The following is a 12,715-nucleotide window of genomic DNA, read 5'->3' as shown; positions in this document are numbered from 1 at the left end:
CTTCTGGCGAGGAGTCTTATCCCGGGCACAGATAGTGCAGGCTCGCACAAAGTCCACAACATCCGTCTCCAGAGTCGGCCACCAATAGAAGCGGGAGATGAGTTGCACAGATTTCTTGATGCCCGCATGACCTGCGAGATGGGAGGAGTGACCCCATTTGAGGATTCCGAGGCGTTGGCGTGGAGAAACAAAGGTCTTTCCTGGAGGAGTCTGCCTGATGGAGGCAGGAGAAGTGGAGATCAGGCAGTCAGGTGGAATGATGTGTTGCGGAGGGAGATCAACTTCTGAGGCATCCGAGGAACGAGAGAGAGCATCGGCCCTAATGTTCTTATCGGCAGGACGAAAGTGAATCTCAAAATTAAATCGGGCAAAGAACAGAGACCACCGGGCCTGGCGAGGATTCAGCCGTTGGGCAGACTGGAGGTAGGAGAGGTTCTTGTGGTCGGTGTAGATAATAACAGGAAATCTTGATCCCTCCAGCAGATGCCTCCATTCCTCAAGTGCTAATTTAATGGCTAGAAGCTCTCGATCCCCGATGGAGTAGTTCCTCTCTGCTGGAGAGAAGGTCCTAGAGAAAAAACCACAAGTGACAGCATGCCCGGAAGAATTTTTTTGTAGAAGAACAGCTCCAGCTCCCACTGAGGAGGCATCAACCTCCAATAGGAAGGGTTTGGAAGGGTCAGGTCTGGAGAGCACGGGAGCCGAAGAAAAGGCAGACTTGAGTCGTTTAAAGGCGTCTTCTGCTTGAGGAGGCCAGGACTTGGGATCAGCATTTTTTTTGGTTAAAGCCACGATAGGAGCCACAATGGTAGAAAAATGTGGAATAAATTGCCTGTAATAATTGGCGAACCCCAAAAAGCGTTGGATAGCACGGAGTCCGGAGGGGCGTGGCCAATCTAAGACGGCAGAGAGTTTGTCTGGATCCATCTGTAGTCCCTGGCCAGAGACCAAATATCCTAGAAAAGGAAGAGATTGGCATTCAAACAGACATTTCTCAATTTTGGCATAGAGTTGGTTGTCACGAAGTCTCTGAAGAACCATACGGACATGCTGGCGGTGTTCTTCTAGATTGGCAGAAAAAATTAGGATATCGTCCAGATATACAATAACACAGGAGTATAACAGATCACGAAAAATTTCATTGACAAAGTCTTGGAAGACGGCAGGGGCATTGCACAGTCCAAAGGGCATGACCAGATACTCAAAGTGTCCATCTCTGGTGTTAAATGCCGTTTTCCACTCGTCCCCCTCTCTGATACGGATGAGGTTATAGGCGCCTCTTAAGTCCAATTTAGTGAAGATGTGGGCACCTTGGAGGCGATCAAAGAGTTCAGAGATGAGGGGTAAGGGGTAGCGGTTCTTAACCGTGATTTTATTAAGACCGCGGTAGTCAATGCAAGGACGTAGGGAGCCATCTTTTTTGGACACAAAGAAAAATCCGGCTCCGGCAGGAGAGGAGGATTTACGGATAAAGCCCTTTTTTAGATTCTCCTGGACGTATTCGGACATGGCAAGAGTCTCTGGGGCAGAGAGAGGATAAATTCTGCCCCGGGGTGGAGTAGTGCCCGGGAGGAGGTCGATAGGGCAATCATAAGGCCTGTAAGGAGGTAGAGTCTCAGCTTGTTTTTTGCAGAAAACATCCGCGAAGTCCATATAGGCCTTAGGGAGACCGGTTACTGGAGGAACCACAGAGTTACGGCAAGGGTTACTGGGAACCGGTTTTAGACAGTTCTTGGAACAAGAGGACCCCCAACTCTTGATCTCCCCAGTGGACCAATCCAGGGTTGGGGAATGAAGTTGAAGCCAGGGAAGTCCAAGGAGAATTTCTGAGGTGCAATTGGGGAGGACCAAAAGTTCAATCCTCTCATGATGAGATCCGATGCTCATAAGAAGGGGCTCCGTGCAGAAACGTATGGTACAGTCCAATCTTTCATTATTTACACAATTGATGTAGAGGGGTCTGGCGAGACTGGTCACCGGGATGTTGAACCTGTAGACGAGAGAGGCCAAAATAAAATTTCCTGCAGATCCAGAGTCCAAGAAGGCCACCGTAGAGAAGGAGAAGGCAGAGGCAGACATCCGCACAGGCACAGTAAGACGTGGAGAAGCAGAGAAGACATCAAGGACTGTCTCACCTTTGTGCGGAGTCAGCGTACGTCTTTCCAGGCGGGGAGGACGGATAGGACAATCCCTCAGGAAGTGTTCGGTACTAGCACAGTACAGGCAGAGGTTCTCCATACGGCGTCGTGTCCTCTCTTGAGGTGTCAGGCGAGACCGGTCGACCTGCATAGCCTCCACGGCGGGAGGCACAGGAACAGATTGCAGGGGACCAGAGGAGAGAGGAGCCGAGGAGACGAAACGCCTCGTGCGAACAGAGTCCATATCTTGGCGGAGTTCCTGACGCCTTTCAGAAAAACGCATGTCAATGCGAGTGGCTAGGTGAATAAGTTCATGTAGATTAGCAGGAATTTCTCGTGCGGCCAGAACATCTTTAATGTTGCTGGATAGGCCTTTTTTGAAGGTCGCGCAGAGGGCCTCATTATTCCAGGACAATTCTGAAGCAAGTGTACGGAACTGTACGGCATACTCGCCAACGGAAGAATTACCCTGGACCAGGTTCAACAGGGCAGTCTCAGCAGAAGAGGCTCGGGCAGGTTCCTCAAAGACACTTCGGATTTCCGAGAAGAAGGAGTGTACAGAGGCAGTGACGGGGTCATTGCGGTCCCAGAGCGGTGTGGCCCATGACAGGGCTTTTCCGGACAGAAGACTGACTACGAAAGCCACCTTAGACCTTTCAGTTGGAAACAGGTCCGACATCATCTCCAGATGCAGGGAACATTGGGAAAGAAAGCCACGGCAAAACTTAGAGTCCCCATCAAATTTATCCGGTAAGGATAAGCGTATCCCAGGAGCGGCCACTCGCTGCGGAGGAGGTGCAGGAGCTGGCGGAGGAGATGACTGCTGAAGCTGTGGTAGTAACTGTTGTAGCATAACGGTCAGTTGAGACAGCTGTTGGCCTTGTTGCGCTATCTGTTGTGACTGCTGGGCGACCACCGTGGTGAGGTCAGCGACAACTGGCAGAGGAACTTCAGCGGGATCCATGGCCGGATCTACTGTCACGATGCCGGCTGGCAGGTAGTGGACCCTCTGTGCCAGAGAGGGATTGGCGTGGACCGTGCTAGTGGACCGGTTCTAAGCCACTACTGGTTTTCACCAGAGCCCGCCGCAAAGCGGGATGGTCTTGCTGCGGCGGTAGTGACCAGGTCGTATCCACTAGCAACGGCTCACCTCTCTGGCTGCTGAAGATAGGCGCGGTACAGGGGAGTAGGCAGAAGCAAGGTCGGACGTAGCAGAAGGTCGGGGCAGGCAGCAAGGATCGTAGTCAGGGGCAACGGCAGAAGGTCTGGAAACACAGGCAAGGAACACACAAGGAACGCTTTCACTGGCACTAAGGCAACAAGATCCGGCAAGGGAGTGCAAGGGAAGTGAGGTAATATAGGGAAGTGCACAGGTGATTACCCTAATTGGAACCACTGCGCCAATCAGCGGCGCAGTGGCCCTTTAAATCGCAGAGACCCGGCGCGCGCGCGCCCTAGGGAGCGGGGCCGCGCGCGCCGGGACAGAACAGACGGGGAGCGAGTCAGGTAGGGGAGCCGGGGTGCGCATCGCGAGCGGGCGCTACCCGCATCGCGAATCGCATCCCGGCTGGCAGCGGGATCGCAGCGCCCCGGGTCAGAGGACGTGACCGGAGCGCTGCAGCGGAGAGAGTGAAGCGAGCGCTCCGGGGAGGAGCGGGGACCCGGAGCGCTCGGCGTAACAGCTGGGAGTAGTAGTTTTGCAATAGCTGGTGGCACCCTGGTTAGGAAACACTGACTTAGCCTAATGTTTCTCCATCCACCTTGTAGTGATTGGTAGGATCTCAACACACTGCAGAATCTCAGATACACTTAGAAATGCGCTGCAATCTATGGGAACGGCAATGCAGTCCACACGGTCCTTGCGCCACCTGCAGGATCTCCGGTGGAAATTCCATCCAGAGATTCTGCAGTGTGAACAAAACCTAAGTGACACTTAAAATCCTCAAGAAGGTGAAATCTATAGTTATATCATATCAGGAATAAGTGTGTTCTTATAGTCTATTGCAGTGGTCTCCAAACTGTGGACCTCTAAATGTTGGCTGCCTGGGCATGCTGGAAGTTGTAGTTTTACAACAGTGAGAGATCCACAGTTTAGTGACCTAGGGTTTCCTAAGCCACTATAATTTTGAGGTGTATGATGTGGTCTATTTCACTAGCTGTTCTATAATAGGGGGATTTGGGGGTCCACATCAGGTACTCGGCAGTACATTATTACCTACTGCAGTCAGCAGATGAGATCATCACCACAAAGTGCAGTGTAATAAGAAGAGGTTGGTGAATCTACAGTAAGTGAAGGCCTGAAATAAACATACGGTATATCTATCCTAAGATGAAAATGAAAAGGAAATAATATAAGGGCAGAACAAATGGACCAGGTGGGCTTCACTATCATTTGCCCTAAATGATAGTTTGTAGTACATGATATACAGTTCACAATACACAATAAATGTGCCCTGTGTCTGCCCTGCCCCCGTGGGCTGCACAGAAAGGCATTGTGCATACAGTATGTAACTTATAAAACATCTCTTCTGAATTTTTATTTTATACTCCAGGTTTTTGGATGAAGTTCAGTCATATTCTGGGGTGAATAAAATGAGTGTACAGAACCTTGCTACAGTATTTGGTCCCAATATTTTGCGTCCCAAGGTGGAGGATCCCATGACTATAATGGAAGGTAAGTTAGACGTATACATTTTACAGTGTGGTCACTATTCTTCTGTGTTAAATATACTTGGATAATGTTAATGGAATTCAGTAAGAAAAATCCGTCAGGCATACACAGGGCCAGGGAATTTTAGATCAGGGCATTTATGAGAGCCTGAATCATCAGGAGGGATACAGTACTCCAAAATGGCCTTCATTCCCCAAATAGCACACATTGTACTAGTTTATCTCTAGTAAGGCATTATTAGAGGCAGATGGTCTTTAAAGGGGTTCTCCAGTCTATGGCCTGTCATCGGTGGGGTGTCGACTCTCAGCACCCTGGCCAATCAGGAATGCTGAGCTGCAGTACCCCAGCATGCCCACTCCACTGTGTATGGAGCTGTTTGCTTTTGGTTCTGTGTTTTTATGGGGGTGACACAGTTTTGAGGAACAGATGAAAAGTGTCAACAACCCATCTGGTAATGATGATCCGTACAAAGGATAATTTATTAATAAACTTAGTCAACAAATTATTTTTCATATAGCACATGTATATTAAGATATATGTTTGTGTACACATAGTAGGTGACATAACATATTAAGAAACATCTACTGTTTCAAGTCTTGGAATGTCCAAGAACAGCATTTAGCAATCATTCACACATCTGATGCATGATGTCACCTGCCTGGCGGGATCATCCCAGGCTCAGTGTTACACCACTTCTACAGCAATGACAACATGTTACAACATTAGTGAAATCATGCTTTACAAAGGGTGTTTACTATCGAGCACATCACTAAGATACAATGTGAGATTATAGTACAGGACAGCCTGTATCCCAAATGGAACTAAAAAGCCATTCTCTATTCTTACTGCATAATTGCCTTTTATTGGCATATACTAAATATAAATATTTAATATATACCCAATAGTAGAGAAAAACATAGCGGCACTCACCATATGGTAAATCAAATTAGGTGTTAATTGTGGTCTGCATGGACTGATACAGCACGCAAGGCACTTGTCTTGTGTTCTGTTTCAGTCCATGTTAACCACAATAAATTCCTAGTCTGATTTACTGTATGGTGAGTGCCGCTATGTTTTTCTCTACTGTTGGATATTTATCATTATCTATTGTATTCAGTTTTCTTTAAAGGGAATCTCTAAGCAGGTTTGCCCTTACCATTTTAACTGTAACATGCAGCAGCAATATGTAAATGATGGTCTTTGGTACACTGGGGCATTACCTGGCACCCAAATGCACCATTATACTTGCCTGCCAGCTCCTGTAACTACTCCTTCTTTTAAATGTTTATAGGCCTTCCCTGCAGTGTCGAAGCGCAAGTCTGCTGAGAAACCTCACGCTTGCAGTAACACTGTAAGGCCGCTTGGCCGAAGATGTTACTGCACAAATGTATTGACCATTCTGGAAAGGAGTAAAATGTTTTGTGTATGATTCTACAAAATGAATAGTGGATGCAGACAAAATGCAGTCTGCAGACTTGGTTTTGTCCACATGCATTATCCACATATAGAGAAGGTTAATGCCTGACAGTGGCCCAGTCTGGGAGATCCACTGAATGTACAGTACCCCAGACACATATCTATACAGTCCCATAGCCAGAGAGTGCCCCAATAAATGGTACTATCCTACTTGTTTTCATGGCATTCAGGAGAAAATTTATTTATGGGCAGCCACTCAAAAGCTTTTTATGGGTAATGTCCCCATTTGCAGTAGCCTCAGCAATCTTTGGCTATACAATCAGTATCCAAGCACCAAGGTGCATGCAACATGTGCCAAAAGGTATAGTTAAGTCACTGGTCTTGAACAGATATTTTTCCATGGTACTTACTAATGTTTCCCTAGATTTTGCACATTTCCCTTTGTTTTTCTTTTTTTTACAACTGCTCTGATCTATAGGGTTTTCCTCAGGTCAAATTCACCACATTTTCTGTGGAAACCTTAGTGATTATGTTGTGATTTTTCGGAAATGTCAGGGACACGCCCCCTTTCAGGTGATCACGCCCCTTGGAGAGTTGGTTGGGTTTTTGATTTTTTGGGTGCAAATTCTGGCACACAACCTGACAAACATTTCAACAGGTCTGGTTTACAATCCTAAATCAGGCCCATTGTGTAACCAGAATTTCTTTCATTCTTTTGCAGGTACCGTTGTGGTTCAGCAGTTAATGGCAGTGATGATAAGCGAACATGAAATACTTTTCCCCAAAGATGGAGATGCCCAAATTGGACAAGAGCTGAGCAACAATAATAATGAATTACAGAAGAAAATGATTTTAGGCCAAATACAAAACAAAGAGAACAATAACACAAAGGACATAGCAGTGAGACGATGTTCATGGGAGAAATCAGATTCTCCACAAAGGTCCAGTGCTGACAATGGTTCTCCCACTGGACTCTCAGGAAGTAAATCCAATAGCCCAAGGAATAGTATTCACAAACTTGATGTTTCCCGAAGCCCACCACTCATGGTGAAAAAAAATCCAGCATTTAATAAGGGTAGTGGAATTGTCACCAATGGGTCCTTTAGTAGCTCAGTGGAAGTACATGACAAGCATCACTCATTACCTAACGGTACATTACAGGCCAGGAGAACCTCTTCTCTAAAGAGCTCGGGAACAAAAATGGGTACCCACAGTGTGCAAAATGGAGCAGTCAAAATGGGAGTGTCCAGTACAGACACAATGAGCAATGCTTTGAACAGTAGGACCACAATTTGGCTGCCCAATGGGTACGTCACATTGAGAGACAACAAACAGAAAGACTCCACAGGTGAATCGGTTCAACAACATAGGCTGTCTACATATGATAATGTCCAGCAACAGTTCTCCATGATGAACTCTGATGACAAACAAAGCATAGACAGTGCAACATGGTCTACGTCATCATGTGAAATATCCCTTCCCGAAAACTCCAACTCCTGCCGCTCCTCTACAACAACTTGTCCAGAGCAGGACTTTTACAGTGGGAACTTTGAAGACCCGGTTTTAGATGGACCTGTCAATGAGGATATTAACAACCCAGCAGACTTTGAGACCAAATTTGATAGAAGAAGTGCAGGGGGTCGCAGTAGCAGGGCTACCAGTAGCAGTGACAACAGTGAGACTTATGTAGTGAGTAACTCAACCAATCATAGTGCATTGCACAGCCTTGTGTCCAGTTTAAAGCAGGAAATGTCCAAACAGAAAATGGAGTTTGAGACAAGAATAAAAAGGTATTATTACTTTCATGTATCCTGTTTATAAGGCTTTAGTATCCTCCCAGAACTATTACCATATGTATAAAAAGATTAACATGCTAACTGTTTTTTACTAAGACTAAAGTCAAGAGTCCAGTCTCTAAGAAAAAAATATTTGGCTTGAAAGAAGACACTACCCATTCAACTATAATCACTTCCCATTTCCATGTCCTTCTTTCTAGACATTTTTAAATAGGGTTTCTACGGAAAGCACAAACTAAAAGAGGCCTTTAATAGCTGTTGGCTAAACGTTCATTCAGTCAACATAGATATTGCTCTCGATCCCTCAATACACTCACTTGAACAATCAGCTTTGCCCAATGTCCATGTGCTCTAGATGGAGGGAGGAGGGGCAAACCACTGTTAGACTCCTCTGGCAGTGGCTTATATAGAGTCAGGTAGTTGAAATCAAACATGACTGACCCTTTAGTTCCCCACAACATAATCTGTTGGGGAGAGTTAGGAGGCCTCCATATACATTTGTCAGTCCAAAATTGGCAGGTTTGGTCAAATTTTCACTCATGTGTATGGGCACATTTAGCCATATATTAGCACATCAAAAGTTATAGCAGCAACCAAAGTTTGGCTCATTTTGGCTCTATTTTGCACATGCCACAAAAAGTGCACATTTCATAGAATTATAGCTCACTCCCAGCTTCTCACTGCACCTGTGCTACGGACATGCCAGCACTGCCTTCGGCCTCACAAACATACGAACCAGGGAAGAAATTGTCAAACTTAAGTGCTGTAGAAAAACTTCTTACTTTATTCGTTCAAGACATCCTAGGGAACAGACACATAACAGAAGAAACTCTGACGTGTTTCACTCTGAAGAGCTTAGTCATAGAGTCTCTATAACTAAGCTCTTCGGAGTGAAACGCGTCAGAGATTCTAATGTTAGGCATCTGTTCCGAAGCATGTCTTGAACAAATAGAGTAAGAAGTTCTACAGCACTTGAGTTTGCTGGACAAGAAGTACAACCAAAGCCGTTGCCTTCATTTAGTTCTCAGAAATTGACAATGGGGGATGCAGTCAAGTCTTTCAATGGGGCCCCTTGTCTTCTGTGTAGGCCATTAAAGGGAAACTGACAGGAGGGTCACCTGCACTAACCTGAATATACAGGCTTATGGTGCAGGTGACTTTCTATTCAACAATGTATCACCCAGATCTATAATGAGGAGATATGAGGCTAAAACTAGCAATGTGGGTGTTATTGTTCTTTTAGCAATGGTAACACCACTATCTGCCTCCCCTCCCACCCCACTACTTCATCAATAGTTATCTCCTCTTCCTGATGCACTGGACCCACGTACAGCTTCTTTGCCAGGTGAAGCGAGCAGCCGCACATGCACAGAGGCAACCCCTTAAATATGTATATTTCACTTTACATTTTGTAATAAGCCCAGGGGTCAAGTCTTGGGGGGAAAGTGTGGGAATTCCTGCTAATGGGAACAGTGTTACTGCTGTGGAAAAAGTGCAGGAACTCCATTCCCATACGTTCTTGCAGGACTTGAACCCTGTACAAGCCTATTATTACATGCCAGCATACAGACACCTTCCTCCCATTTAAATCTGTGCATCTAGTCTCTCTATATGGTATCCTATTTAATACCTACGTTACTGACTACATTTTGTTTTCCTTCAGCCTGGAACAAAGAAATCTAACTCTGGAGACAGAAGTTCTTTCCTTACACGAGGAGCTTGAACAAGAAAAGAAAAAATACACAATGGTGGAAATTAAAATGAGGAATGCCGAACGTGCAAAAGAGGACGCTGAGAAAAGAAACGATATGTTGCAGAAGGAGATGGAGCAATTTTTCTCAACCTTTGGAGACCTTACAGTTGAACCTCGTAGACCAGAAAGAGGGAACACAATATGGATTCAGTAAAGTGGCCCAAAGTATGTCGGACAGTGAGATGTAGCTGTAGATTTTTAAAGGGAGGGTATGCAGGTGGCTGGTCACCTGATATTCCTATCACGTGGTACTCTCTAAGGAGAAAGGAGACTATAACTAACCAACATGTTAAGCACTGTCCACCTAACAGAGTCTGTTCTATTATTACATGCTCCATCAATGCTACTGTCAAGTGTTACAACTGGATGTGTGTACATAGTAAAAAAAAAGTGTTATGTTATAAAAGCAGAGTTGTATTCAAAGAATTATAATAATGCAAGTATTGTATTTAAAATGGCAAATTGATATGTTGTTGCAGTTAAGCTTTATATGAAGTCTATATATACCCTTGCACTTAAACATAATACAATATTTTTGCGCATTGTGCTACCATCGGCTTATTTTGTATATGAATTGTTGATTCCCATGTTGACAGGGAATGAACGAAGAAAAAAAACCATAGGATGATACTTTGTGAATTTGATGTTTGTGCCAACTAACTTGCCTATGACCAAAAGAAAGTGTACAGAATTTTATAAAGCATTACAGCAAGACTGCTCATGCCTCACTTGTTTTTTTTTTTTTTTAGAGATTCTCATTCTTGTACCTGTGTTCAAAATTATTTGTTGATGATAACTACTATTAGGTGGTTGTTTCACTCTTGGGGAAGGCTACATTTAGTAGAAAGGCCACATTTAGGCAACAGTTATCTATCAGTCAGTGCTGAGCTGGTGGCTTCTCCATTGTCAGACTACAGGCTGATATAACCCATTAGCAACAGTCTCTAGTTCAGTGTTTCCCAACCAGGGTGCCTCAGCTGTTGCAAAACTACAACTCCCAGCATGCCCCGACAGCCATTATCATAGCAAAACTAATTCTAAAACTAATATAACAATGCACAATTTGCCCTTAAAGCGTACCTGCCATATCACAGAAAAATATAATGCTTCTATATGTTACTCACTAGGTCATTCATATGCTTTACAACTTTTTATGTGTCTAGCTTCTGTATTTGCCTCACAAATCTGTACTGCTCTGTACAGCTGATCCCTCATTTTGACATCCACTGCTCAGGAAGGGGCGTGTTTGAGGCATGCTCTGAGTCCGCCATCACTCGCCATGTATTCACTTCCTCCCTGAGTCTGCTGTGCTGGGTCTCTTCATCATATCACTGCAGGCTGCTCTGTAACCGCCTCCTCTGTTTTCAGACAGGAGTCTTAGGACAGGAGTGAGCACCGAGGAACTGTGCTTCACTTCTTGGACTTTATCGCACACTGTGTTTCAGCTAGGACACAGATGATGTTACAGTTAGAAAGGATTATGTTTTGGATGGTATGGGGTATAAGCAATCATTTCTATAAAAAGGAGATTTTCATAAAGTATATTAGGGTGCATTCACACCACGATGGTTCAATACAGAGACTAGATCCGGCTGTGAGATGTGAAAACCTGGCGCTCCTGTATACCACGGTTTTCAGTATGGTCACAAAACCAGATACGGGGCAAAAATGAGCCAACCGGAGTGCCCATTGAAATCCCAAACAAATGTGTGTGTTACTGATATAAAAGGTGTCACTTTGCCAGCTGACACCTAGCCCTTGCTACACGTCTACTGGGTTTTAGTACATGGTTGTCTCTAACTGAATGCAGTAAATGAATCCTACAGCACACAGTCTCATCTGTTACAAAGCAAGCCCTGTATGTTTATTTACTGTCTGTTTTGACTGATTGAGTATTGCCATGTGCTGGCATTGGAATAAGTGTTGTTAAAGAGGAACTCCGGTACATTACCACAGGATGGGGATAAGTGTCTGATCTTGGGGGTCCAACTGCTGGAACACTCTGTCTTCGCTGGGCAGGAGATATAGGGGGTCCCAGTGACCTGACACTTATCCCCTTTAGACACTTCACCATGGAGAAAAAAAATTTGCACCAAAAGCATAAAAATTATAAAATTGCTACTGACCCCAAAAATGCTATGGAATGGCAAAATAATAATAATCATAATAAAACTGTGTGTATGTATCGCTCATATCTGTTAAATGAAGTTTTATCAGTTTCATACTGAGTGAAGGCACTCAAGTGAGTAAAGCACATATGCTGCTAGGTCATTCACTCAGGGGACACGGAATCTCCAGTCTCATGAAAAGTGGAAGTTCCAGAAGTTAGACCAGACACATATAATTTATAACATATCAAACTGTTTTACCATATCCTAGTCACAGCAAAGGGGCAGCAAAGAATAGAGTGGGCAACACGGATATGCAAAAAGATGGTCATTACAGCTGGTGATATTTCGGCACCATGTTATACTGTATGTGGTTATTTCACATGGCATTCCTCAGAGGTCCATTTTTATACATCTTTCTAAATATGTCTACGTTAGTAAATCGGACATTTGGAGAGGTTTATCATGAATGGCCCATAGGAAAAGTAGAGGTGTCCCATTTCTGACACAAAAAACTTGTATATAAATGATATTTCTAATTTTGTCACAAGGCGCTTTTCTTAACAGAAAGGGGAGACAGGCCTAGGAATACAGTATATGTATGGAAGTTTATCAGACTGATGAAACAGTATGTTTCACATTCATGTCCAACCGATGCTGTTTTTAAAAATAAACTATTTATCTCTATAAAAAAATGTGTTTCTGCTTGTGGACAGGATTTTGTTGAATTCCTTATTTTTTTGATGGACCACTAAACTGATGGATGAACTTATCTAAAGTGCACAATAGTTTTATCACAAGGTCATGCAGCACAATTGGAATAGTTCTATAAC

General features: G+C 44.5%; 1 protein-coding gene across 7 annotated transcripts in view; it reads left to right on the top strand.

Annotated features, from left to right (window-relative positions):
• The window catches only part of ARHGAP24 (Rho GTPase activating protein 24), a 939,121-nt gene extending 928,630 nt beyond the window's left edge, over positions 1 to 10,491 (top strand). For all 7 annotated transcript variants that reach the window (XM_056568756.1, XM_056568757.1, XM_056568755.1 and 4 more), the window contains 3 exons: positions 4,691 to 4,812; positions 6,947 to 8,015; positions 9,685 to 10,491. In XM_056568756.1, the coding sequence (XP_056424731.1) occupies positions 4,691 to 4,812; positions 6,947 to 8,015; positions 9,685 to 9,928 (1,435 nt within the window). In that variant the 3' untranslated portion in view covers positions 9,929 to 10,491. The remainder of the gene's footprint in view (positions 1 to 4,690; positions 4,813 to 6,946; positions 8,016 to 9,684) is intronic.
• The last annotated feature ends 2,224 nt before the right edge of the window (positions 10,492 to 12,715 follow it).

The sequence above is a fragment of the Hyla sarda genome, chromosome 1 (genome assembly GCF_029499605.1).
Source record: "Hyla sarda isolate aHylSar1 chromosome 1, aHylSar1.hap1, whole genome shotgun sequence".
Classification (NCBI taxonomy): domain Eukaryota; kingdom Metazoa; phylum Chordata; class Amphibia; order Anura; family Hylidae; genus Hyla; species Hyla sarda.
Note: the sequence above shows the minus strand (reverse complement) of the source record. Positions and strands in the feature narration are given on the sequence as shown.